The sequence below is a fragment of the Brachyistius frenatus genome, unplaced genomic scaffold, assembly GCF_029030835.1.
Source record: "Brachyistius frenatus isolate BFR_SWC_R1_liver_20210118 unplaced genomic scaffold, ASM2903083v1 Contig_238, whole genome shotgun sequence".
NCBI lineage: Eukaryota > Metazoa > Chordata > Actinopteri > Embiotocidae > Brachyistius > Brachyistius frenatus.
The window spans coordinates 370,885-395,000 of NW_027210837.1; the positions used below are offsets into that span (position 1 = coordinate 370,885).

Consider the following 24,116-nt stretch of genomic DNA (forward strand, 5'->3'; position numbering starts at 1 on the left):
AAGTACCACCAGGTTACATGTTTCTTTAATTAATCGACAATCACTGAAGCATTAGTCATCACTAAAAGAAAATAATTCAGGATTGGTTTTCTCCAAACAGCTCCACAAATTCGGTCATGTTTGGTTCTAGTAGTAAAGATTTACAATAAATTAAATTAGCAGAAAATAAGCAGTTTATATCTTTTATTATGTGAAATTTGACAGATTTTGCATCAGTTCACCTGATTTAAATAAAACTGATCAAATAATGAAACGATGATAAAACCTGTAGTAAAAGAAAACAGGAATTATGACCTGATGTATAAAAGTAGTCACATTTAACATGAGAGAAAATACACAATGAAAGACACAAAAAGACAATTATATGAAGAATTGGTAAGATGAAGCAGAAACAAACAGACTAGGAGCAGGAAACCAGAACTGACCGAGGCTTCATGTGGAAATAAAAAGGCTCGGACCTTATTGTATTATTCATTTATAATATTTCTATTTTCTGTAATCATAAAAGTTAAAACAGATCTCTTAATTACAATGCTAAAATATGGGAATAAGATGAAGTTCTGTTGCATAGCTGCACAGTTATCAGATGAACCACTAGGTGGCGCCGTGGCTTCAGTTTTGACCAAACAAATGAATTTAACATTGAGAAGTGCAGCAGCCTCCGTTTCTATGAACTTTTACTCTGAAAATCTGAACAACTTAAATCATGAATTTCTGCAAAAATCTGCTTTAAAAGTCACTTTTTATTTCTTTAAAGTTTTATTTGAGGACAACATCAAATAAGATGAAATATTTCTGGACTTATTCTCTCTTCTTCCAACATACAGACTCTTCTAGAAACTTCTCCGTCGATTTGTGTTAAAAACAACTTGAGTTTGTCACTCAGAGTAAAATTTATTGAATATTATTTCATATTTATCTGCTTCAGTTTAATTCAAGCAGCTTCCTGTTAAAACAAGTTTCAAACGCAGATCTTTAAACTGCAGAAACACAAATTCAGTGAAGTCCTCAGATTTATTTGTGGGAATACCCAATAATGTTGCTGTTCTGTTGCCATGGTGACTGAATTTGTTGTCAGATGTTCCACCAGGTGTGTTTTTTTGTTTTTTTACCTTTACACAACTTCCTCATCTTTAGTTTTTGAGATCTGTTGCTGCCATCAAATTCAAAATGATCACATGTTTTTTCATAAAACCGTAACAGTTTTTGGTCTATTTTAAAATGGACTAAATCACCTCGTCTTTTTATTTCCATGTCACAGTGTGCCGACTTTGTTGTAAGCAGAGTTGTAGATTCAAGAGAAATTCACATTAAACATTGTTTTTTGCAGCCTGATCTCTGCGGAGGTGTTGAAATAAATCAGTGCTGTGATTGACGCTTCGTTACGACTTCCTGTAACTGAGAGTTTCACTGCTGCGTCTGCAGATCCTGAAAACAAAGACTCTGTCGGTTGATCGGAGGCTTTGAACCGAAGGTGTGAGTGACAGCAGCCGATGAAGGAAACTCACGCATGAAGTACGATGAAGTCCTCGAAGCAGACGGAGCGGTGAAAACACCAGATGAGAAGTTGTTGTGAGGAGGAGGTCGGGGTGGACAATGGGTCAACAAAACCTTCCCCAGCTGTTCCTCTGAGATTCCTTTCCGTTAATCATCGTATCCATGGCAACACAGGCCCTCTGACCTTCAGGAAGTACTTGTTTTATCCAACTTTAACCCAGTGTGTGCAGTCCTGCTTATTTATTGGTGTGTTTGTTTGTTTTGGATGCAGGAGGTGGTCGGGGGGGATGTCGGGCGTACGAAGCACACGACTCGACCCGTCTCAGATGTGAGTACTCAAACTTTGATTTCTTACTGGAAAACAAATCATTTTCTACTTCCTGAGAGACATTTTGTCTTTGGACCTTTGCTCCGATAATTAAAACCTGTCTGATCTTTGTTCAGCTGTGAGGCGCTCTCGTTCTGCCGCCTCACGGCCTCTTAGAGGTGAATATTTGTAGGATTTCATGTTAACTTCAGGAGATAATGACTCATAAACTGGAAACAAGCAGCTGATTGTTCAAGAAAGTTAATGTTTTACAGGAGAACGTCTGAAGTTTTCTGTTTGTTTATTAAAACAGAAAACTTTTGCAATTTGATAAAGCGGAGCTAAAGTCCCCCTCCAGCCTCTGGTGAGGACCCTGCAGAGGTCAGAGGTCATCTGAGGCGTCTCAAACGGACCCCGCACCCACCCGAGCTCGTCCTAATTGTTTGTGGAGTTGAGCTGATGTCAGTAATCCTCTTAGAGTAATACACCTGCTGCTGATCCGACAGCGCCGGCAGCTCTCCGACGTCTCACTTCAGCCGGCGCTCTGACCCGGTCCGTGTCGGGGTCCTGAGGCGAGATGCTGGGCGGAGACCTGGTCGCCGTGTGGGAGGTGGCGCTGAGCGACGGCGTCCACAGGGTCGAGTTCGCTCACGGCACCACCACGGGGAAGCGCGTGGTGTACATCAACGGGGAGGTGAGTGATGTGTGCAGAAGTTCATTAGAAAAGGGTTGAATTCAGAGGAGAATCAGCAGAGGGGGTCCATGGAACCGTGGTGACCCCGTTTGGTGCCTCAACCCTCATGTTGGGAACCACCAGTTTTGACGTGATTACGTCACCCTGTTTAATTGTGTTTCAGCGCGCTCTGTTAGTTTTAAAAGTTTCCCTTTCTTCTCTGTGAAGTGTAATTCAAATCAAGTTCATTGTTATTGATGACTGCCTGTAAGATGCAGGATGTTATTTATCATCCTTGTAGGTGAAAGCAGGGTCCAAACTTTCACTCTGAAAGCTCTGAGGACATTTAATCCAACAGGAAGTCCTGAGGAAAGACTGGATGTTCAAGCTGGTGGGAAAGGAGACGTTCACGGTCGGGGGGGCGAACACCAGAGCCACCGTCTCCATCGAGGCCATCAGCGGCTTCGCCTACCAGTACTCCCTGGACGTGGACGGGAAGAGCCTGCAGAAGTTCACCGACAACCGAGCCAAGACCACCAAGACGTGGGTGCTGCGGGTGGACGGGGAGGACCGCCGGGTCGTCCTGGGTGAGCCGCTCCGCCGGGTGTGACTGGAGGTGATTGGAGGCGCTGCTGGGTAATCTGCTCAGGCTCAGGTCAGCGCTGCTAATTCAGGAAACCGGTTGGACAACACAAACTTAACCTGCGCTGACGCGGTTCGTAACCAGCAGCGTGACCAGTTGGCCCACTTTATGTATTTTATGTTATCATTGACCTTTGACCTCCGGAGGCGTTGATCAGTGCTGCCGCTGCATTACTGAACAAACTGTTGTTGTTCCTCACAGAGAAGGACACCATGGACGTTTGGTGCAACGGACAGAAGATGGACACGACGGTGAGAATCACTGCTCATTCACTCTGAGCCCCAAATGACATCATCGACCGACCGACCAATCACAAGCCAGACAGCAGCGTGAGGTTTATCTGAAATGTAAAAGTTGAACTTCCTTCCTGCTTCCTAATTTAAAGGGACCTGACGTCCATCAGTTTGGTCCAATTAAACAGGAAGTCAAAGTTGAGCCGGGAAGGAAAGATTAACACCCGTGATACGGAGCTGCAGGGAGCATCAGCGCGGCCCAATCCATGGCCCGCGGGCCAAGTTTGGTCCTTAACGGCTGATGCTGTAAAATCCTAACTGTCATGATACAAACTTCATAATAAGAGTCAGGTCAGTGACTCATGGCTCCCCGTCAAAATAAGAGATCAATTCAGGAAGAAATGGCGAAAAACAACAATAATTTCTGCACAATAATTATTTTGACATTTTATTTTAAATTCATGTTGTTAGTTTTTTAAGAATTATTACATTTCAATGAAACGTAATTTCCTGAACTTTTATTTTTGGCCTGCAACAAACAATACCTCTCCTCTCTCATCACCTTACAGATGCTGACAGACAGCTGTTTCTGCCTCCTGACGAGGTTCTTTCAGAATAAAAGCGGCCCCAGCAGACGTTCATGTGTGTTGTCCTCCTCAGGGAGAGTTCGTGGACGACGGCACCGAGACCTTCTTCACGCTGGGCGAGCACGAGTGCTGCATCAAGGCGACCAGCAGCGGGAGGAGGAGCCGCGGCATCGTGCACTACTTGGTGCTGGACGGAGAGAAAATCCCGTCCTCCACACCGTAGAGCCGGACCGGTCCGGACCAGACTGAACCACGCCGGGCGCTCAGAGACTCTGTGAACGAGGTATTTGAAGCAGGACGATGAAGGACGAACCTTTTTGTTTTTATTTCTCACCTAGAAAAAGCACATACATTCATGTTCATGTAAATAGAGCAAATAAACACTGACATGCAGGTTTAACACAGTTGTATGTCTTCATGCTTTACTCCAGGACGCCTGTTGGCACTGTGGGGTTTTATTTTGAATGGGTGATTAAAAAAAATATGTAAGGAATAAGCAGCTTTTTATTGGCACAGGAACCTGCCAATTTTCTGCACAGCCTCCACGCAGTAATTATCTTCCTGCGTGCAGCATTGGACCCGAGAAAGACGGATCTAGGGACAGGGGACCTTCAAAATAAAAGCGTCAACTATGTCACAAATAATCTATGAAAACTATTGGAGCTTTCAAATATGATTGTGCTGTATTGTATTAATATAACCCCCCCACCACCACCACCACCCCAAACTTTTTATTTCCATATTACTGTAATTGTAACTAAATGATTGGAATAAAAGATCTATTTATGTGTGATTGTACAAATTATAAAAACAACAACAACACAAAGCTTACATTTTTATAAAATGCCCAAAATACAATTCTAACATTCACGTATATAGTTTGTGATTAAAACATTTGAAAGAAGCTTTTAATTTTAATTTCCTTTGTTTTATGTTGTTATCAGCCAACAGGTGTTCACACCTGGCCGTAGAGATAAAACTGAGTCCATCAATAGAAAAAGGAGTTCCTCGCGACTTTTATTTTCAAGTTACGATGTTGACGGTCTCGGGGAGCTTTTCTTTACACGTAAACGTTGACTCGCAACTCATTCGCCAAAAAAACAGGACTCGTGTGATTTGAGCGTAACCACAGACAACCAGCACATTAATGTCATATTATAGGACTAATGCAAGAACCTCAGACACTGTGTTACATCATCTGTTGATAGACAGCAACTCAACAGAAATGTATTTCTATGAACATCTCAGACATGTTTACTTTAATTTGGTATTCAGAGCAACAAGTTCTATGTTTTAGTTTGTGGTGATTTTACAGGATAAATTTAAATAAGAAATGATTGAAAACGAGATGTTTTTTTTTGTAAATACTGCCTGAAAGGACAGCGTGCGAACTTTGTGGTTTTATTTTGAAAACCGCCACCGGAACTCGTGCGTTCGCCGTCGGTACCTTGACGCTCCGGTTGGAAACAAATTGACGAGTAATGACGTTCCCGGCTGGACTCTGTCTCCAGACTGCACGGGATGGACCGGACTGCACCGGGACGGGCAGCGGATGAGCGTTTGGCCACCGCGCGCGGGACTTACCTGTGAAAGCGCGCCTCGTTCACGAGCCCTCGGTGGATCTCGGAGCCGCGCGAGCTCCCGGGCTGCCGGTTTGAATCCGGACGGAGGACGTGAATTTGCGCAGCTGGTTCTGGAGCGGAGACACAACAGAACCGACTGGTTGTCCGGCTGCGACCGGCTGCTCCTCCGCGCTGTCGTTGAGTGGCTCCGGGCTCCTCTCCGGGGCTCGAACCTCCCACTCGGTCCGGATTTAAAGCCGGTTTGGAAGCCCGGAAAGCGGCGAGTTTTCCCAGTTTCCCCCCCGGGCTGGGAAGCTACCGCTAGTTAGCTTTAGCCGGATAGCTTAGCAACAAGGCCGTTGTTTGCTCCGGTCCGTCCGGGCGGTTCTGACCCAAAGGACTCGAAACATCCGGTTCGTCCAGAGACACTTGTGCAAAGTGTCATTTTAATCCCACACGGGCCGGGAGGATATGGGGGAGCGGTGCTCAGCCCGCCGCACATCTGTCACCGCGCCGGAATTGGGAGCCGGGACACGCCGGGGAACAGCTGCCTTGGCCGGACAGTAGCACCGACGGTGGCCGTGAACTCCACCGGGGATGTAGAGGAGGACACGCGGTCTCTGGAGTCGTGAAGGAGCGCAGACATTTATATTCGGAGGATCCCCGATGAGGCAGAGCAGCAGGAACTGAGCCTCTGGATCCTGGAGGTCACAGCTTTCACCTTCCTGCTTCATCTCACCGAAAGGAGCCATGAACTACCAGCAGCACCTGGCCAACTCGGCCGCCATCCGGGCCGAGATCCAGAGGTTCGAGTCGGTCCACCCCAACATCTACTCCATCTACGAGCTGCTGGAGCGGGTGGAGGAGCCGCTGCTGCAGAACCAGATCCGGGAGCATGTCATCGCAATAGAAGGTAGGACGGGAAGGTGGAGGAGGTGGTGGTGGAGGTGGTGGAGGTGGTGTTTACACCCTGAAGTGGGAGAAAATCCACCAAGTCACAGGCCTTAAACGGGCTCTCCATGAGCACATTCCTGCTTCAGTGTGGTGGGAACTGTTTTCATCTCACTGATGGAGTTGGTTGTCTGAAGTGTGAAGATCTCTGCACACCAGGTCACGTTTTAGAGCAACTTCAACCTGATTTGTGTTCCTGGATGGAAATGATCTTCTATAGATCCAATAGTGATGCTTGAAATCCTAAATCTGTCACCCTGATAACTATCGAGCAGCCTGAATTCACACTAAAATGTTTAAACGGTAATGACTGATTGGAGAGGGAGAATTTAAATAGGGATGATTTTGATGATTTAAAACCTGATAAATGAGACGCAACGTGTGCAGAAAGGTAGAATATTGCTTTGTTTTTATTTTGCATGCTGAGTTAAGAGTCATTTAACAGCAAAAATGTACTAAACAGCTGCTGAGCCTTGTAAAGCAGGATGTATTTCAGTATTGATTTATTGATTGATATGGGCTCCGTCACCAGATATCCTGCACAGTAGTCCCTCATTAATGCCTGTCCATATCAGAGGACACGTTTTTATTTATTTATTTATTTTTGGGGGGTTAATCCTGTGAATTAAACACATTTGTGCAAAAATCCCTGTAAATCCTAAAACACGGATGAAGGCAGATATTAAAGGAAGATGAACGTTTCTGTGCTTTGTTCTGTTCTGTGGGAAACATGCTGATCAGTGAGCAGACAAAAACAGCTGGAAAGAAAGAAAAAATGTCCCTTTGGGATCAATAAAGTATCTATCTATCTATATATCTATCTATTATCTATATATCTATCTATCTATTATCTATCTATCTATCTATCTATATATCTATCTATTATCTATATATCTATCTATCTATTATCTATCTGTCTATCTATCTATATATCTATCTATCTATCTATATATATATATATCTATATATCTATCTATCTATCTATCTATCTATCTATCTATCTATCTATCTATCTATGTATCTATCTATCTATGTATCTATCTATCTATCTATCTATCTATCTATCTATCTATCTATCTATCTATTATCTATCTGTCTATCTATCTATATATCTATTATCTATATATATCTATTATCTATCTATTATCTATATATCTATTATCTATCTATATATCTATTATCTATATATCTATTATCTATCTATATATATCTATCTATCTATATATCTATCTATTATCTATCTATCTTATATCTATTATCTATCTATATATCTATCTATTATCTATATATCTATTATATATCTATTATCTATCTTATCTATTATCTATCTATATATATATCTATTATCTATCTATATATCTATTATCTATATATCTATTATCTATCTATATATCTATTATCTATATATCTATTATATATATATCTATTATCTATCTATTATCTATCTATATATTTATCTATATATCTATATATCTATCTATCTATATATCTATTATCTATCTATATATCTATCTATCTATCTATTATCTATCTATCTATATATAGCTATCTATATATAAATCTATTATATATATATCTATTATCTATCTATATATATATATATCTATTATCTATATATATATTATCTATCTATCTATATCTATCTATCTATCTATTATCTATATATATCTATTATCTATCTATATATCTATATATATATATATATATATCTATATATCTATATATATATATATCTATCTATATATCTATATATATATATATATATATATTATCTATCTATTATCTATCTATCTACCTATATATCTATCTATATATATATCTATTATCTATCTATCTATATATCTATTATCTATCTATATATATATATATATATATATCTATATATATATCTATATCTATCTATCTATCTATCTATCTATCTATCTATCTATCTATTATCTATTATCTATATATATATATTATCTATATATATCTATTATCTATCTATATATCTATATATATATATATCTATTATCTATATATATATCTATCTATATATCTATATCTAGTTATATATATATCTATTATCTATCTATCTATTATCTATCTATTATCTATCTATATATCGATTATCTATATATATATCTATTATCTATCTATATCTATTATCTATATATATATTATTATCTATCTATATATCTATAGCTATATATCTATCTATCTATTATCTATATATATATATCTATATATATCTATTATCTATATATATTATATATATATCTATATATCTATTATCTATATATATATATATCTATTATCTATATATCTATATCTATATATATATATATCTATTATCTATCTATCTATTATCTATCTATATATCTATTATCTATATATATATATATCTATTATCTATCTATATATATATATCTATATATATATATATATATATATATATATCTATATATATATATATATATATATATATCTATATATATATATATATAGCTATCTATATTATATCTATATATCTATTATCTATATATATATATATCTATATATATATATCTATATATATATCTATATATCTATATATATATCTATTATCTATATATATATATCTATTATCTATCTATATATATATCTATTATCTATATATATATCTATATATCTATTATATATATATATATATATCTATATCTATCTATATATATATCTATTATCTATCTATATATATCTATTATCTATCTATCTATTATCTATCTATATATCTATCTAAAGTGTGACTGATGTGAGCTCCTCTTTCATTGATTAGCTGAGAAGTGGAGGATCGGCACTGACTTTTATTTCTGCTCATCCCTTTGGGTCACATGAGTGTGATGAGGTGGAGGAGGAGGTGGAGGAGGAGGAGGTGGAGGAGGAGGCTTGCTGAGAAATTCATTCTGGTGAAGTCTGCCTTGTTGGTGTTTCAGAACTTGTTTTGAACTTAACATGAAGCTGTGTTTGATCTCTGCAGAACTTCATTGAGATTTTAGTTGATTTTGGAACCAGATTTTTTTTTACCTTAAATACGCAGAAAACATGAAGCAAAGATTTGTATTAATCCAAATAAACCGATTTCTGAGATCTCCAAACTGAATGAGGTTTGTTTGAGGACCAGCTGTGGTGTCATGTGGGAGAGGAGCGTCGGACTGAGCGTGCTCAGTGACCACACACTGACTCGCTCTTCCTCTGCTCACTTCCATCATCTTGCCTGGATTCACTTGTGGCCGGTGACTCAGACGCTCCTCTCATGCTGGAAATGACCCAAACAACAACAACAACAACAACAGCTCTGTCATCCTCCGTCTTTGCTCCCTCAGCACACATCTGGACGCATCGCTCAGATTCTAAGAAGTTGTCGGTTCCTGCTGCAAGCAGGTGAAGCAGGTGAAGCAGGTGAAGCAGGTGAAGCTGGTGAAGCTGGTGAAGCAGGTGAAGCTGGTGAAGCAGGTGAAGCTGGTGAAGCAGGTGAAGCAGGTGAAGCAGGTGAAGCTGGTGAAGCAGGTGAAGCAGGTGAAGCAGGTGAAGCTGGTGAAGCAGGTGAAGCAGGTGAAGCTGGTGAAGCTGGTGAAGCAGGTGAAGTTAGTTTGCACCTCACGGTCTCCGGCGCCGTGGATCTCATTTGCATGCGCGGTGCGTAGATGAGGAAGGATGGACGAGCTGCCAGCCAGGTGACACTGACCCACTTTCTGGGTTTGGCCTCGCAGCTGTGGCGGTGCGAACACAGACTCCTCCTCCTCCCTCTTCTCCTCCTCCTCCTCCTCCACCTGCTGAGAACATCCATCACCTCACAGCAGGGCAGATTTTTAACAAACATCAGAGGCTTTTTACAGACTGGAGCAGACTTAAAGAGACTAATTAACAGCACAGAGACGTAAACTTGAGGTCACCTGCTGCTCCTCATCTCCTGCTGCTCCTCATCTCCTCCTGCTTCTACAGAACACTTCCTGCTTCTGTTTACATGTTGTAAACGCTTTATTTCCCCTGTTGTTCTTGTGATTGTTCAGAGCAGCCTGTTGTAGTTCAGTGTTGATGGGAGAATAAACATCATTGACAGCAGGTCTCTACAGTTTGAGTATTAGAAGAGATTTTATGGACAGTATAATTGTGTGAGTAAAGATGAGGACCTGCACAGCACGTCAGCATCAGACTCACTGTGTGGATTATTGATCTGTGGATTCACCGCCTGCTCAGCTGTGATCAAGTCGTTTAACTGCACTTCAGTTTCAAAGACTTCCACACGGTTTTACCTGCAAAGCTCCTGAATCCAAAATCATCTTCTTCTTCTTGTGTTGTTTCATTTGTTCGTCCTTTTTTTCATATTTTGATGACTTTTCGAACATTCATAAATCACGACTCCTCTGAATAGAAGACAGCTGTGGTTGATAAATAAACATGTGACAGGGTAGCGTTACCGTCACCCTGCAGCCACGTGCATCATATAGAAATGATTACCCAATATTTTTAATTTGAGAGGACGTGTACTCTTTGGGGGAAAAGGTTATCGTGGAGCTGCATCAGTGTTGATGGAGGAAGCAGAACTCCATGACATCATGTCAAAGTTGCCTGACCAGATTTTCAAAGTAATGAATTTGATTTACAAACACTTCCTCCACCTGTGAAAAGTCCCTGCATGTGATTTTCTCCTCCTCTCAGTCCTGCAGAGAACCACTGCTGCACGTCCAGGTCGGCCTCTCCAGAAACCCATCAGTCCTTAAACGTCTCGGTGACCTTCACCTGTACGTCATCATCTCAATCACTCTGATCTTTGTGTCCGTCAGTGGGACCTGTGAGAGGAACAACGACAGGTAGACGAGAGTAGGAACAGGTGACGTGAAACCGCTCCGGCTCTGCGGTAACTCCACCTCAGCCTTTTGTCCCGCGCTGCTTTTGTCTCGCTCCGCGCCGTCCCTGAACGCACCGTGTGACCCAGTTAGGCTCACCGCTGTGTTTTGTTTGTTCGCCCTCCAGCCGATCCGCCGCTCCGCTCTCATTGGTGCCCACATAATACGCTGCCTCTCGTGTTTCAACCGATTGTGCCGACGGACGGCTCGTTCGGGGACGCGAGGAGACGGACGTCTCGCTGCGGGAACACCTGGAGCAAAACCAGAGACCTGACGGAGCAGCGCTGCTACTGTCCTGCCTCTTTGCTCTTTTTTTTTCCTCAGCTTCATCCATCTAAACAGTTTATTTGACCTTTTCTTTAAGCACAATGAGGTTTAATCTCTGAGGAGGAGGAAAAAAAAAATCAAAGGTGACATCTTTTTATGCTTCGTAACAGTTTAAGACCCACTTTTAGATTTTAAAAGTATAAAACAGACAAAAGAAGTGAATCCAAACCCAGAGGATAATAATTCATCCCTGTCAGGATGAGATCTGAGACTGCAGGATGTTCCATGTAATCAGTGATGGCATTAAAGAACAGCTGCTTTTCTTTTCTGTGATGTGGCTGATCGAACCTGATAATGAGGGAAGATCAATGAACAAACACTTTGATCATCAGATAATTGTTTTCACAGATATTTGCTGCTTCCAGCCTCTCGGATGTGATTTTTAGTCAAACAGAACACATTAAAAGATGTCGTCTGGGTTTGTTTTAACCACGTTTTTCTTCTGTTTTATGGACTAAACGATTTATCGGTTGATCAATAAGTTGAAGAAATAATGACCAGAGCGTGATTTGTTAAAGACGTGTCATCCGGCGTCCTGTCAGAGGTGTGTGTGCTGTTTGTGGCTGCTTGTTTACTTGTTTGTTTGTTGCTTTGATGCTCCGTTGAACAGAATCAGAGGGCGTTGCGTAACGCTGCGGCTGATGGACGTCTGCTAATAACAGTAGTAACAGTAATAAGGATCCGCCGCGGCTCTTTGGCCGTTACATAACCGCCGCGGCGCTGCCAGCACGCCACTCTGTCTTGAGAAATTACCCAGAGATCCCTGCACCTTTTGTCCCTGTAGCCCCGCCCCCTCTCCTGCTGACTCCACCAGATTAGGGCCAACTGCAAACATCATGTTCTCTCTGTGAAGTGGTTGTGTACTCCTGGGTTTCATTTCTCCCCCCTCTCCCCCTCCCCCCGGGCCTGCTTTCATTAGGCCTAATGTAAGAGGTTGGGCATGAGTCATCGCGGAGTACAGTGAGCGCGCTCAGTGGGGGCGGGGGGCGGCATCACGGGGCTGCTAATGTGCTGCCGTCAGGAGCGTTGAACCAGCGATCAATAAACATGATCACCCTGGTCGGGAGAGAACAGGAAATCAGGATTACGGCTGCAGCTGTAATCTTTACTCTCAGCATCCATCTGCTCACGTCGAACAGAGACCTGAGAGCTGATCCCAGGTCAGCCTCCTCGGCCTTCATCTGTTACATAAAACAACACAAAGCAAACTGTGAAAACACGTCCCGTCCAGCTGATCTGTTTGTGCACATCTGGCTGCACGCTAGAGGACATCTTCTTCTGCATCATCGTGATTATGCAGCTGTTGGATGTCGCAGATCTGCAGCCCAAAACTCAAAGAATCCTCTTTCTGCACGAGAACTTCAAATATTGAGTGATTTATTATCAAACATCCATGTTTCAGTGCTGATTCTCCACATCAGAACAGACCGGAACAAGTCCGGTGATGGATGAGCGGGATCATTGTTCATCCTGCATCTCCATGGAAATGGCACCAAACGTTGAAAAAACCCTCGTGACCGTGAGAGAATTAGTGCACCTGAACAGGTGAAGGAGCCATTTCAAAGACCAACTACAGCGTTCCCATTAGTCCTGCAATTTCTGGAGTATCACCGAATTATAAAGCCGATATTTGTTTCGCTGTTTCATCACGTGTTTCACGCTCTGAATGTCTTTGCTCTGATTCTGAAGTACACATCAGCTGCTCCTTCGTGTGTTTCTAGTCAAAATGGTTTTATTCGAGACCAGCGCGCCGCCGCTGGATGTAAACTCGCGTAAAGCTGCGCGTGGAGCCGGATCTGCAGCGCAGGTCAGAGGTCAGGGGTCAGAGGTCAGGGGTCAGGGGTCGCCGTCAGCAGCTCCGCCAGTGAAACGAGGTTAACTGGCATCTCTGGGATCAGCTGCACATCACAACTTTTCCTGCTTTCTTTAGATTGTGTTTGTGTGTCTGCTCTGATTGAATTGCTCAAAAAGCTGGAATATATTTCTTCTACTTATTCTGACAGATTTCACTCATGAGCCTAAAAATGCTGAAAAAATCTGCTTAAAACTGAAATTATTTTTGGAGGAAGTAGAAAAGAGTCCCGGGCTGACATCATCGGTGGAGCTGCGTTCAGATGAACGAGGTCCTGATGCTCGTTAAGACCAGAGGATGCAGTCAGCTCGACGAGCCCCTCGACCGGTCTGAGGAGGAGGGGGGAGGAGGGGGGGAGGAGGAGGAGGAGGAGGAGTTATTGATGCAGGATTAAATGTCAGACTCCTGGCATTAGAAACCCAAACACCGACTCGTGTTCAGTCTGAGTCCTTCCTGTAACTGGTTGGTAGCCGTTGCCGTGGGAAACGAGATAAAGGAGGAGGGAAACACCTGCTGCAGCTGATTAATTGATCCGTAAAGATGTCCCAGGTATTTTAATCTGATTGTTTTTTTAACAGCCAACTGGATGGGTTATGGTGTCCTCGTCTCCTAGCAACAGTAACAGACTAACCAATCAGGTAATAGATCAGACGTCTCATCGTTAGAGCTGGTTGTTATGGTCTCCATGAAGAAATGAGTCGTTGCTACTGGACTAGTTCAGCAGCACATCGTTGGTTTCTGCACGTTTTGGATGTTTGTGCTTCGTCTCTGCTGCAGCTTGTCTTCATGAAACTGAGCTGATGGGATGTTTGTGTTCCTGTTTTCTGCTGGGATGTCCCACTCCGTCTCATCCATGTCGTCCTGCTGAGACTCCAGTTTGTCTTCTTAATCCTTCTGTTTGGTCCTCCCCCACATCTTCGTTCAGAGGAGGTATCTTTAACCTTTAAATTCCCACCTCTTCTTTTTTGTTGAATTGTGCAGGAAGTGTTCATCACATCAGATAAAACGATGCAGCTTGATCTTTCCAATAATACCAGGTCGTTCTTAAAAGTCCTGATCGCTTCCCAACATCCCGTACATCAGATCCAGCAGCTCACAGTCCGACTCGGGTGGACTCATGTGGACTCATGTGGACTCTGCAGGTTCAGATTTGATCCTGATGTGTCTGAGGTGAGTTTCCTGCAGCTGAGTGCTTCATCACGTCTCGTCCTGAAGGTCTTGGTCACATGACTGTCTGTTTCCTGATGTTCTTGATCAGAAGAACACCTGATGAACGATGATCAATAACATGAGAGCAGCGAGTCCTCCTTCGTCTCTTCCTCCCCAGAAAGACTTTTTATTGGGTCGTTGTGTCTGAATAACGCAGCGCTCCGGGCTCGGCTGCTAAATCTGGTTCAACATCTCGTCTGATCACTCGTCTCCCCCTTCATCATCATCATCATCATCATCATCATCATCATCATCATCATCATCGTTCTGTTTAAATCGTAATAAATTGTAATAAACTGGATAAGTTTTTGTTTTTTCACTGCCGGTCGGGACTAAACGAGACGTTTCAGGCTGCAGGAAACACTCGTTGGTGTTTTCAGACTTTTTTAAGACCAAACAGACGATTGATTAAACCAGGAAATAAACGACAGATTGATTGACGATGAAAGTAATCGTTTGTGGTGGTTGGAGCTGGGCGACGTGGACATTATCAATATTGTAGGGATGACTGCAGCTGCTTCGACAAAATGTTTATTGGTTTTTGATCAGTAATGTGGATGTATTGACTCAGACAAAATCCAAGAAGATATCTCGTCTCATATCACGATACAATAAAATATCTGTATATATAAATATATATATATTAATAAAAGTCCTTTTAACGGCACCGGTGATGTTGGGGGAGTGAAACCTGAAGCCTGCTGTTCGTGTGTGTTGAGTGGTGGGAAACGGCCTGGTTCCTACGTGACCTGCTGCAGAACAGAAAGCTGAGCTGTGGTCTCTGCAGCGCAGGCAGCCGCTTTATCGCTTTGTTTCAGAGCGTGTTTACCTCCTTTAATCCTGATCATCTTCCTGTATCTCATTTAATCTGCAGGTTAGACGGTGCAGATTTCACCCAGCTGCTGCAGGAACTTTTCTTTTATTTACAAACAAAAGAAATGAAGCGTTGCAGAAACAGTTTCAGGTTCAAACCGTTTTTTACTTCGTCTGCACGACATAAAGCAGATAAAACGTCTGTAAACATTTCTCACCTCCTGTATTCGTTGTAGTGAATATGAGGTTTATGCAGATGTTTTCAGAGGAGTCCCCAGCTGTGAGACAGGAAGTTCTACGTGCTGTTAACGGGCGTCTCGCTGTGGACGGACACGTGTCTGCTCCGTCCAACAGCAGTTTGTCCTCCACCTGAAGAAATCAAACCAGAGACTCTGCAGAAAAACAAACAAACAAACAAACAACACCTTGTCTGACTGCCCTAAAGGCTCAAAGCTGCAGGTTTACTCCAGATGATTTGATTCATTGATTTTAAATTGGCACAAATATCAGCTGAGATTTCTCCTCCAGCTGCTCCTCATCTCCTCACTTCGGTTTCCTCCTGTGAGGTGATTATTCATCCATCGGAGGAGATTATTCACCGTCTGTTTTTGTCTTTTAATCTCTGATTGATGGTTCAGTGTGTTAAATATCTCGTTTCATCTATATCGGCACAGAAAAACTGAAAAACAACCTGCTTTTATTGTTGTTTTTTATTTTGAAAAAAAAAAGAATGAAGATGAATCGGTGTGTTGACGGATGAGTCTGTGGTTGCCGGGGGAAACCAGGACTCTGCCATGTAAAATGGGGGTCAACGCATTTTTGTCCCGAGGCGCCTTTCTGGAGGTTAATCTGTCACTTTAATCAGCTCGTTGTGATTAAGTTCACGGACTTCCTGCTGCTGTGATCTGTGCTGCAGACGATGTGTGTGACCCGGGATGGAGGAACAATGCTCGCTGCGACGCGGAAGCAGAAACGAGGCCGTGCGGCTGCAGCTGTGCGTCCAGCTGCAGCCGCCTCGTTACCGAGGGGAAGCTGCAGACACCGACCCGACCCAAACAATGGAGGAGTCCAGCGCAGGTATAAAAATAGTCCGCTGGCTTCCTGCCCGCCGCTCAACAATGCTCCAACATTTTTCACGTCTCGTTGGCACCGAGCTCACAGAAAATGACACTACGAAGCTCTTGAAGTGGAGAGTAAGTTACAGAGGAGGAAGACGTGGGCGAGGGCAGACTCCCCGTGGTCGCTGATGTCACTTCCTGCGCCGACCAAAGCTGACCGCCGAGGCCGAGCGAGGCTCTGTGATCCGAGCGCGTTTCTCCGAGGCGTGCAGCAGATGCTCGCGCCGCCTCCAGGCCTCGCTCGCCGATTAATGTTTGATGGCCTCATTAATGTGACTCCTCCACCAGCAGATAGCCTGATTCCTCTGTGACCGTCCTGAAGGAGAAGAACTCTGAACCAGATCATCATGTTCACCTGAAAAAAAGGAGGTGAAGAGGAGGTGAAGAGGTGAGGCAAGGAAACGAGAAGTAGAGACACGTTTTCTTTTTAGTTTCTGTCCCTAAATTAGTCAATAAATCTACTTTGGTACAGATAAACAAAAAGAAGTCACGTGATTGAACAACACGACCGACTGGAGTCATAAATAGAGGAAGAAGAGGAAGAAGAGGGTCCTGATGGGATTGTTATTGATCCCTGTCAGAGCGTTTACACAGAGAGGTCACAGGTCAGCTGACAGGATGTAGAAACACGCCACACTGCGTCCACCTGAAGCCAGATGGTGACCTCAGACCGACCGGGAGGAGGTACCATTGATTTTGTGGAAGGAGGACAGATGGGGACGCTGGCTCGTCCCCGAGAGGCTCTGAAGGACGTCCGGACCGTCCTCACAAACCATGACTCAGCAGGTTTATCTATTATCCTCCTCCTCTCCTCTTCCTCGCCTCATCTCCCCCTCCTATTCTCCTCACTTGTCTCTAAACCTGACTGGACCCCAGGCCTGTCAATCAAACAGCCCCGCCCCCAAACCCAGCTGTTCCAGATCTAATATCTAATCAATGCCAGGATTATTTTCATGAGTTACGTGTCGCCTGCTCCTAGTGGTCCTAGGTGGTATTGCACTGCAAGGCGTCCCGTTTTCTTGACTCAGAAGCGATGCAGCTCAGGTTCATCTGAGGACGCGTCATGATGTCTGAGAGTCTGTGAGGTGAGGATGTAGAGGTCAAAGGTCAGAGGTTCGTGTGTGTTTCAAGCGTCATAAACCGTTGAGTTTAAATTGGGGATGATTGATGTGACCGCTGCAGGATCACTGGTAATACTGTAATCTGGTTACACTCATCCTCATGGTGTCAGAGACCTGTCAGACACTGACTGTTGATCCTCTGACTGAAGTATTGATCCTCTGACTGAAGTATTGATCCTCTGACTGAAGTATTGATCCTCTGACTGAAGTATTGATCTATGGATTTAGTTTAGTGATGGAAAAATCGGCACCTTTTTAAGGAGGTCAAACTTCTTCTTGTCTCCTCACTTCGTGTCCTCCTCTCCTCTCCTCTCCTCTCCTCTCCTCTCCTCTCCTCTCCTCTCCTCTCCTCTCCTCTCCTCTCCTCTCCTCTCCTCTCCTCTCCTCTCCTCTCCTCTCCTCTCCTCTCCTCTCCTCTCCTCTCCTCTCCTCCTCAGTGATTTTACGATGACTCACCCTTGAACATTGTGTCCATCACTCTTTTATGGATTTGCAGTGTTCCAGCAGAAACTCCCACTGCGTCAAAGCTGCTCACCACAAACACTTCCTGCAAACAGCCTCATCATCTTCTTCATCTTCATCATTTCATCTTCATCACAACCTCGTAGTTGTTCTCTGCTCAGTCCAGCAGCAGCAGATTCATCCCTGTAGTTAGTTTTGAATCCTGTCACTGAATTTCAAAGGTTTAAAATGTGGATAAATTTGAATGGAGTTTGGTGAGAGATACAGGAGCTGTAACTTGGTGCAGCTCTGGTGGACAGAAGGGGGCGGAGCTGAGGACACGAGGAAGAGGATGATGAAGGAGGATTCAAACTGAATTAGAGACAAGGAGGAAAAAATTAGGACACAGGAGAGAAAGGGAGGGAAGGAAAGGAAGCAGAAAGAAGCAAGGAAGGGAGCGGAAAGTGCCCCCCCCCCCCCAACCCTCCCTTCCCTCACCCACCACGCCTCCAACAACAAAGCATTCTGGGAGAAAAATATGTCCTCTGTGAAATGGAGCGTTTGTGTGGGAAGCCCCGAATTCCTCCAGAAGACGGGAGGAGAAAACAGTCGAGAGGAGAAAACAGTCGAGAGGAGACGCTCACGCAACGTGTCATCTGTGACCTTTGACCCCGGCGGACCTCAGCAACAGATCGCCCGTTCTTCTCTGCATCGCAACCGAGTTATTTCAGGGAAGATGAGCAGTGGTGGAAGAATGTGCAATAAATAGGACTTGTTGTTTGACTGTATTGATGAGGGGACGTGTTTTTGGTGCAGTGCGGATGCTCGTCATCGATCCGGTGGAGCCGTAGAGATCTGGCCCGATGCATCTTCCTCCCAAGGTCACACACTCGTCTTCCTCCCCGAGACCGACTCTCCGGGGACAAAGAGAGACGTTACACCGTCACACAGCCGGCGAAGGCCTGATCCTGTTTGTGTGTTTTGTTCTCTCCTCGGTCACATGTGATTCCTTGGCAGCACAACAAGCCTCGTCCTGCTCCTCCCTGCAGCGCCGCTTCGTCTTCGTCACTCGTTTTGTTTTGTTTTGTTTTGTTTGTTTAAAGGAAAATTCCCCCTTAAATAGGTTGAACAGTGACGTGCGGGTGGTTTAATCCTCCTTCATGATGCACGTTATCCTGTTGAACAAAATAGAAGCACACCGTGAGCTTTGGGTTGTTGTAGAACTGGATTTCTTCATTCACTCAAAATCCTGCTCAAAACCTCCATTTTTAAATCTGCCGTTTTGACACAAATACGAGTTTTGTCCAGTTTGTTCTGTGAAATGATGTCGTAACTCGACCACACGGTTCTCTGGGTCGGTGAAAGGAATTCTGGGAGCTGTAGGAAGCCAGCAGCAGGTGGAGTAAATTCGGTTTAATGAGAGTCTGTGACCGTCTGTGACTCCACCCATCCGGCTCACACCATTTTAAACATTAACCAGCACAGTGGAATCTGACCCAGTAAATCTCACGAGTTCTTCTGAGAAGCTCCAGGTGATGCTGCTTTGCACTACATTTGCGTTTCACTGTTGTTTGATACTTATATTGTGGCTTTAAATGATTTTATTCAAATTATAACGATAATTCTTCTAAATAAAGGAGTCAGTTTCTCTACTGTGTTAAGATAACTTCATATTTTCATATTATATCAGTGCAGCGCTCCATCAGCAGACGTTTCCTTAAACTGCAGCGCCCCCTGCTGGCAGATTGTTTTTGGGTCACGGCTGTCAGCTCCTGTTTTCCTCCTCTTCACCGCAGCTTTCGTTGCCTCTGATGTTTTGGAGCTCGACGTTGATTTCTGAAAAGGCCACAGCTGCATTTTGAAGGAGGAGAGCTGACGGAGCACGCCTGGTTGTTGTTGTTTGTTGTTGTTTGTTCTCCTTGTGTCTGATAAACAATGAGGACGCCTCAGTTGTTCTGTTTCAGGGGTGAAACAGCATCTCAGTCAGTTTATGGATTGATTGATTTGATTAGTTTGGGACTTTCAGCATCGATCACATCAGTCAGATGCTTCTAGTTTCTTTTTTCAGGACGTTTGTATTTACCTGAAAAACACCCGAGTGTCACATGACCAGAAATAAAACACAACAGTGAACATATTTGACGCAAAGTTTTTGTGCGCTGATTTTTCTGTTTTATCTCTGAACACTAAACTCTGAGTTTAGGGAACTGAAAACCTGCCTGAGTCGTGGTTTGTTGCTCCTGAAGTTGCGTTCAGGTGATCCAGATGTTGCCTGCTGGGTTTCTGGATATGTTTCTTCACCTTGCAGCGTTTTATTTCCTACCTGACGTGTTGCTGTCTCCAAAAAGCTCAACTCGTATTCGGCTTCTGTTGCAGAAAGATGGGACTAATTTGGCCAGCAGGGTGAAGGCATGCACTTTATTACTGACGGTTGGAGTCCAAGCAGCGCGGCTGTCACATGACGTGTCACGTGACTTAAATCATAAAAAGTCCAACAGAAGTGAACAGACAGTAAAAAACAAGGTGGATGACTCTCAGGTAACCACGTTTTCTCACTTCCCCCTCCTGCATGCCTTGTTTAAGGAAGTGATGGCTGTTACCATAGAAACAAGCCAACTACTCATGCTGTGTCAGTGCATCGTCGTGACAACCGAAGTGTCACACCACAACAGGTAGAACATGTGACAGCCGAGAACCACTGAATGTTAAACTGCCATAATTTTGAATGGACGGGCAGTGACTTGAGTTTATATTATTATTAATAAAATAAACTTGATGAAAAAAACACTTTATACAAAGAGGACGATGGTCTTCCCTTCAGAACAGATGTTTGGTGCGCACAGCTGGCTGCAGGACAGCAGGGGGCGGCAGTGAGCTGCGGTGCGTTCGGTGTCGGAGGAATGCTGGGAATTTTGTGTGTGGGTGGATTGTGTGGCCACAGAGTGTGTTGATGCTGCAGACTCAAGTCCTCCAGTTCTGTTCAGGTTCTGGTGTCTGACACGTGTGAGCAGGAGGCAACGTTGATCACATGATCAACCAGCTGTTGATCATGTGATCAACCAGCTGTTGATCTGGATGAATCCCAGTTAAACCACTGAGCTGGTTAACAACTGGTGTGAGTTGTGGGAACCAATTAGCTGCCTTTGATCCCTGTGACACACACACACACACACACACACACACACACACACACACACACACACACACACACACACACACACACACACACACACACACACACACACACACACACACACACACACACACACACACACACACACACACACACACACACACACACACACACACACACACACACACACACACACACACACACACACACACACACACACACACACACACACACACACTCTCTCTCACACACACACACACACACACAGACACACACACACACACTCTCTCTCTCTCACACACACACACACACACACACACACACACACACAGACACACACACACACTCTCTCTCTCTCTCTCACACACACACACACACACACACACACACACACACACACACACACACACACACACGGGACTCTTCCCAGACTCTGAATAATTAAAGCATCACTGCTCTCTAATGATGTCTCTCGGGCCGTGTGCACTCCCGTGTGTGTACATACATGTACGTGTGTGTTCTGCACATGTGTTGTCGTTGTGCCCCCCCCCCCACACACACACTGATACACACACACTCCCTGTGACATGTTCTCAGAGATTCCCTTCATCTGAAACCTGTTGTGTGTATGTTCATGTTTAGGTGTGTGTTGCTGTATCAAAGCCCCGCCCCCTGACACGCCCATATGAGACCACGCCCCTTGAACTTCACATCTCTGTTGGTCTGATGTGGACGCTCATAATTTGTGTAGATAAACATGAGTAATTGATTTTAGGTTGTCCCCCCCACTAACGTATAGGGGGGCGGGGCCTGTCAATCACTTGATTAATCAAGTGATTTCTATAAAGTCATTTTTCATGCAGAACTCACCTTGAAGGACGGGAAGATGAACTTTTCTGTGATTTGTACCGTCAAGAATTCATTTTAAAGATGTAACTTTGTTTTTTGATCAAACTTAATAATTGATCAGTAAAAGTAGCTGTTCTCCGTGTGTGTGTGTGTGTGTGTGTGTGTGTGTGTGTGTGTGTGTGTGTGTGTGTGTGTGTGTGTGTGTGTGTGTGTGTGTGTGTGTGTGTCTGTGTGTGTGTGTGTGTGTGTGTGTGTGTGTGTGTGTCTGTGTGTGTGTGTGTGTGTGTGTGTGTGTGTGTGTGTGTGTGTGTGTGTGTGTGTGTGTGTGTGTGTGTGTGTGTGACTGTGTGTGTGTGTGTGTGTGACTGTGTGTGTGTGTGTGTGTGACACTGTGTGTGTGTGTGTGTCTGTGTGTGTGTGACTGTGTGTGACTGTGTGTGTGTGTCTGTGTGTGTCTGTGTGTGTCTGTGTGTGTGTGTGTCTCTGTGTGTCTCTGTGTGTGTCTGTGTGTGTGTGTGACTGTGTGTGTGTGTGTGTCTCTGTGTGTCTCTGTGTGTGTGTGTGTGTGTGTGTGACTGTGTGTGTGTGTGTGTGTGTGTGTGTGTGTGTGTGTGTGTGTGTGTGTGTGTGTCTCTGTGTGTGTGTGTGTGTGTGTGTGTGTGTGTGTGTGTGTGTGTGTGTGTGTGTGTGTGTGTGTGTGTGTGTGTGTGTGTGTGTGTGTGTGTGTGTCTCTGTGTGTGTCTGTGTGTGTGTGTGTGTGTGTGTGTGTGTCTGTGTGTGTCTCTGTGTGTGTGTGTGTGTGTGTCTCTGTGTGTGTGTGTCTGTGTGTCCTCTTGTCTTCACACTTGAAGGTGTGTTGTGTTTCATTGTGTTTCATTGTGTTTCATTGTGTTTCATTGTGTTTCATTGTTTCATTGTGTTTCATTGTTTCATTGTGTTTCATTGTTTCATTGTGTTTCATTGTGTTTCATTGTGTTTCATTGTTTCATTGTTTCATTGTTTCATTGTGTTTCATTGTGTTTCATTGTTTCATTGTTTCATTGTTTCATTGTGTTTCATTGTTTCATTGTGTTTCATTGTGTTTCATTGTGTTTCATTGTGTTTCATTGTGTTTCATTGTGTTTCATTGTGTTTCATTGTGTTTCATTGTGTTTCATTGTGTTTCATTGTTTCATTGTGTTTCATTGTTTCATTGTGTTTCATTGTGTTTCATTGTGTTTCATTGTTTCATTGTGTTTCATTGTGTTGTCAGCTTGTTTCTCTGAACTCATGAATGTATAATCAGCTGAAGTCCATCTGTTGCAGCAGACACAGTTTTTCCTGCCAAAGAAGAAAATTAATTTCTTTACATCAAACATTTGCTGCTTCCAGCTTCTCAAACTGAACATCTTCCTCTTTTCTTCATCTTCATCATGACTGTTGCATAAAAAATAAACCAGCTGTGAACGTACCATCAACATGTGTGCACATCTGTCTGCATGCTCTTTATTTTCAGGTTAATTAGTTCATCATCACAGCTGTTAATGTCTCAAAACTCAAACTCAGTATTTCATCAACGCTGACATTATTTTCAGAAGGACCACCATGATTAGTTCGAGGACCGTCGGACATTTGAAAACCCGACCGTCCCGTCTGTTTTCACGGTTCTGATCACCTGTAATAGTCATCTCGCTCCCATTCAGTTTCAAAATAAGAGCTCAGACCCAAAGTGTTGATTTAAATAAAACTCCATCAGTGTTTTTTTTCTACGGTGGCCTTACAGGACAAAAACACAACACAAAAAGGTGTTGTGTGTTTTGTCCTCCGGGGGCCACCGTAGTTTTTATGTGGACCAGTTTGAGGTTCTTGCGTGACGGAAACCGTTTCTCCGCTCGGTTTTATTAAATTGATGATTGATCACATGATGAATCAATTGGAGATCCGTTGATAATCTTC

The 24,116-nt window shown here is 43.5% G+C and overlaps 2 protein-coding genes across 5 annotated transcripts in view; both read left to right on the plus strand.

Moving 5' to 3' along the window:
• The first annotated feature begins 1,447 nt into the window (after positions 1-1,447).
• LOC138633860 (fas apoptotic inhibitory molecule 1-like) lies at positions 1,448-4,340 on the plus strand. 3 transcript variants are annotated; one of them, XM_069720338.1, is made up of 5 exons: positions 1,448-1,825; positions 2,283-2,498; positions 2,836-3,064; positions 3,322-3,371; positions 3,923-4,340. In XM_069720338.1, exons 2-5 carry the CDS (start codon positions 2,382-2,384, stop codon positions 4,187-4,189), a joined length of 663 nt encoding a protein of 220 aa, XP_069576439.1. In that variant the 5' UTR covers positions 1,448-1,825; positions 2,283-2,381; the 3' UTR covers positions 4,190-4,340. The 3 variants fall into 3 exon arrangements, with proteins under 3 accessions (XP_069576439.1, XP_069576438.1, XP_069576440.1); XM_069720337.1 differs by having other exon boundaries at positions 2,311-2,498; XM_069720339.1 differs by having other exon boundaries at positions 2,311-2,498; positions 4,014-4,340.
• Positions 4,341-5,426: 1,086 nt separating this feature from the next.
• agap1 (ArfGAP with GTPase domain, ankyrin repeat and PH domain 1) overlaps positions 5,427-24,116 on the plus strand; it is a 100,154-nt gene continuing 81,464 nt past the window's right edge. For both annotated transcript variants that reach the window (XM_069720331.1, XM_069720332.1), the window contains exon 1: positions 5,427-6,415. In XM_069720331.1, coding sequence (XP_069576432.1) covers positions 6,253-6,415 — 163 coding nt within the window. In that variant the 5' untranslated portion in view covers positions 5,427-6,252. The remainder of the gene's footprint in view (positions 6,416-24,116) is intronic.

What these genes read in the sequence shown, in the direction of transcription:
- LOC138633860 (XM_069720338.1), top strand. Translation starts at nt 2,382, where the DNA reads ATGCTGGGCGGAGACCTGGTCGCCGTGTGGGAGGTGGCGCTGAGCGAC. An exon ending in TGGTGTACATCAACGGGGAG is followed by an intron (nt 2,499 to 2,835) that starts GTGAGTGATGTG and finishes TTAATCCAACAG; the next exon opens with GAAGTCCTGAGGAAAGACTG. An exon ending in GACAGAAGATGGACACGACG is followed by an intron (nt 3,372 to 3,922) that starts GTGAGAATCACT and finishes ATCACCTTACAG; the next exon opens with ATGCTGACAGACAGCTGTTT.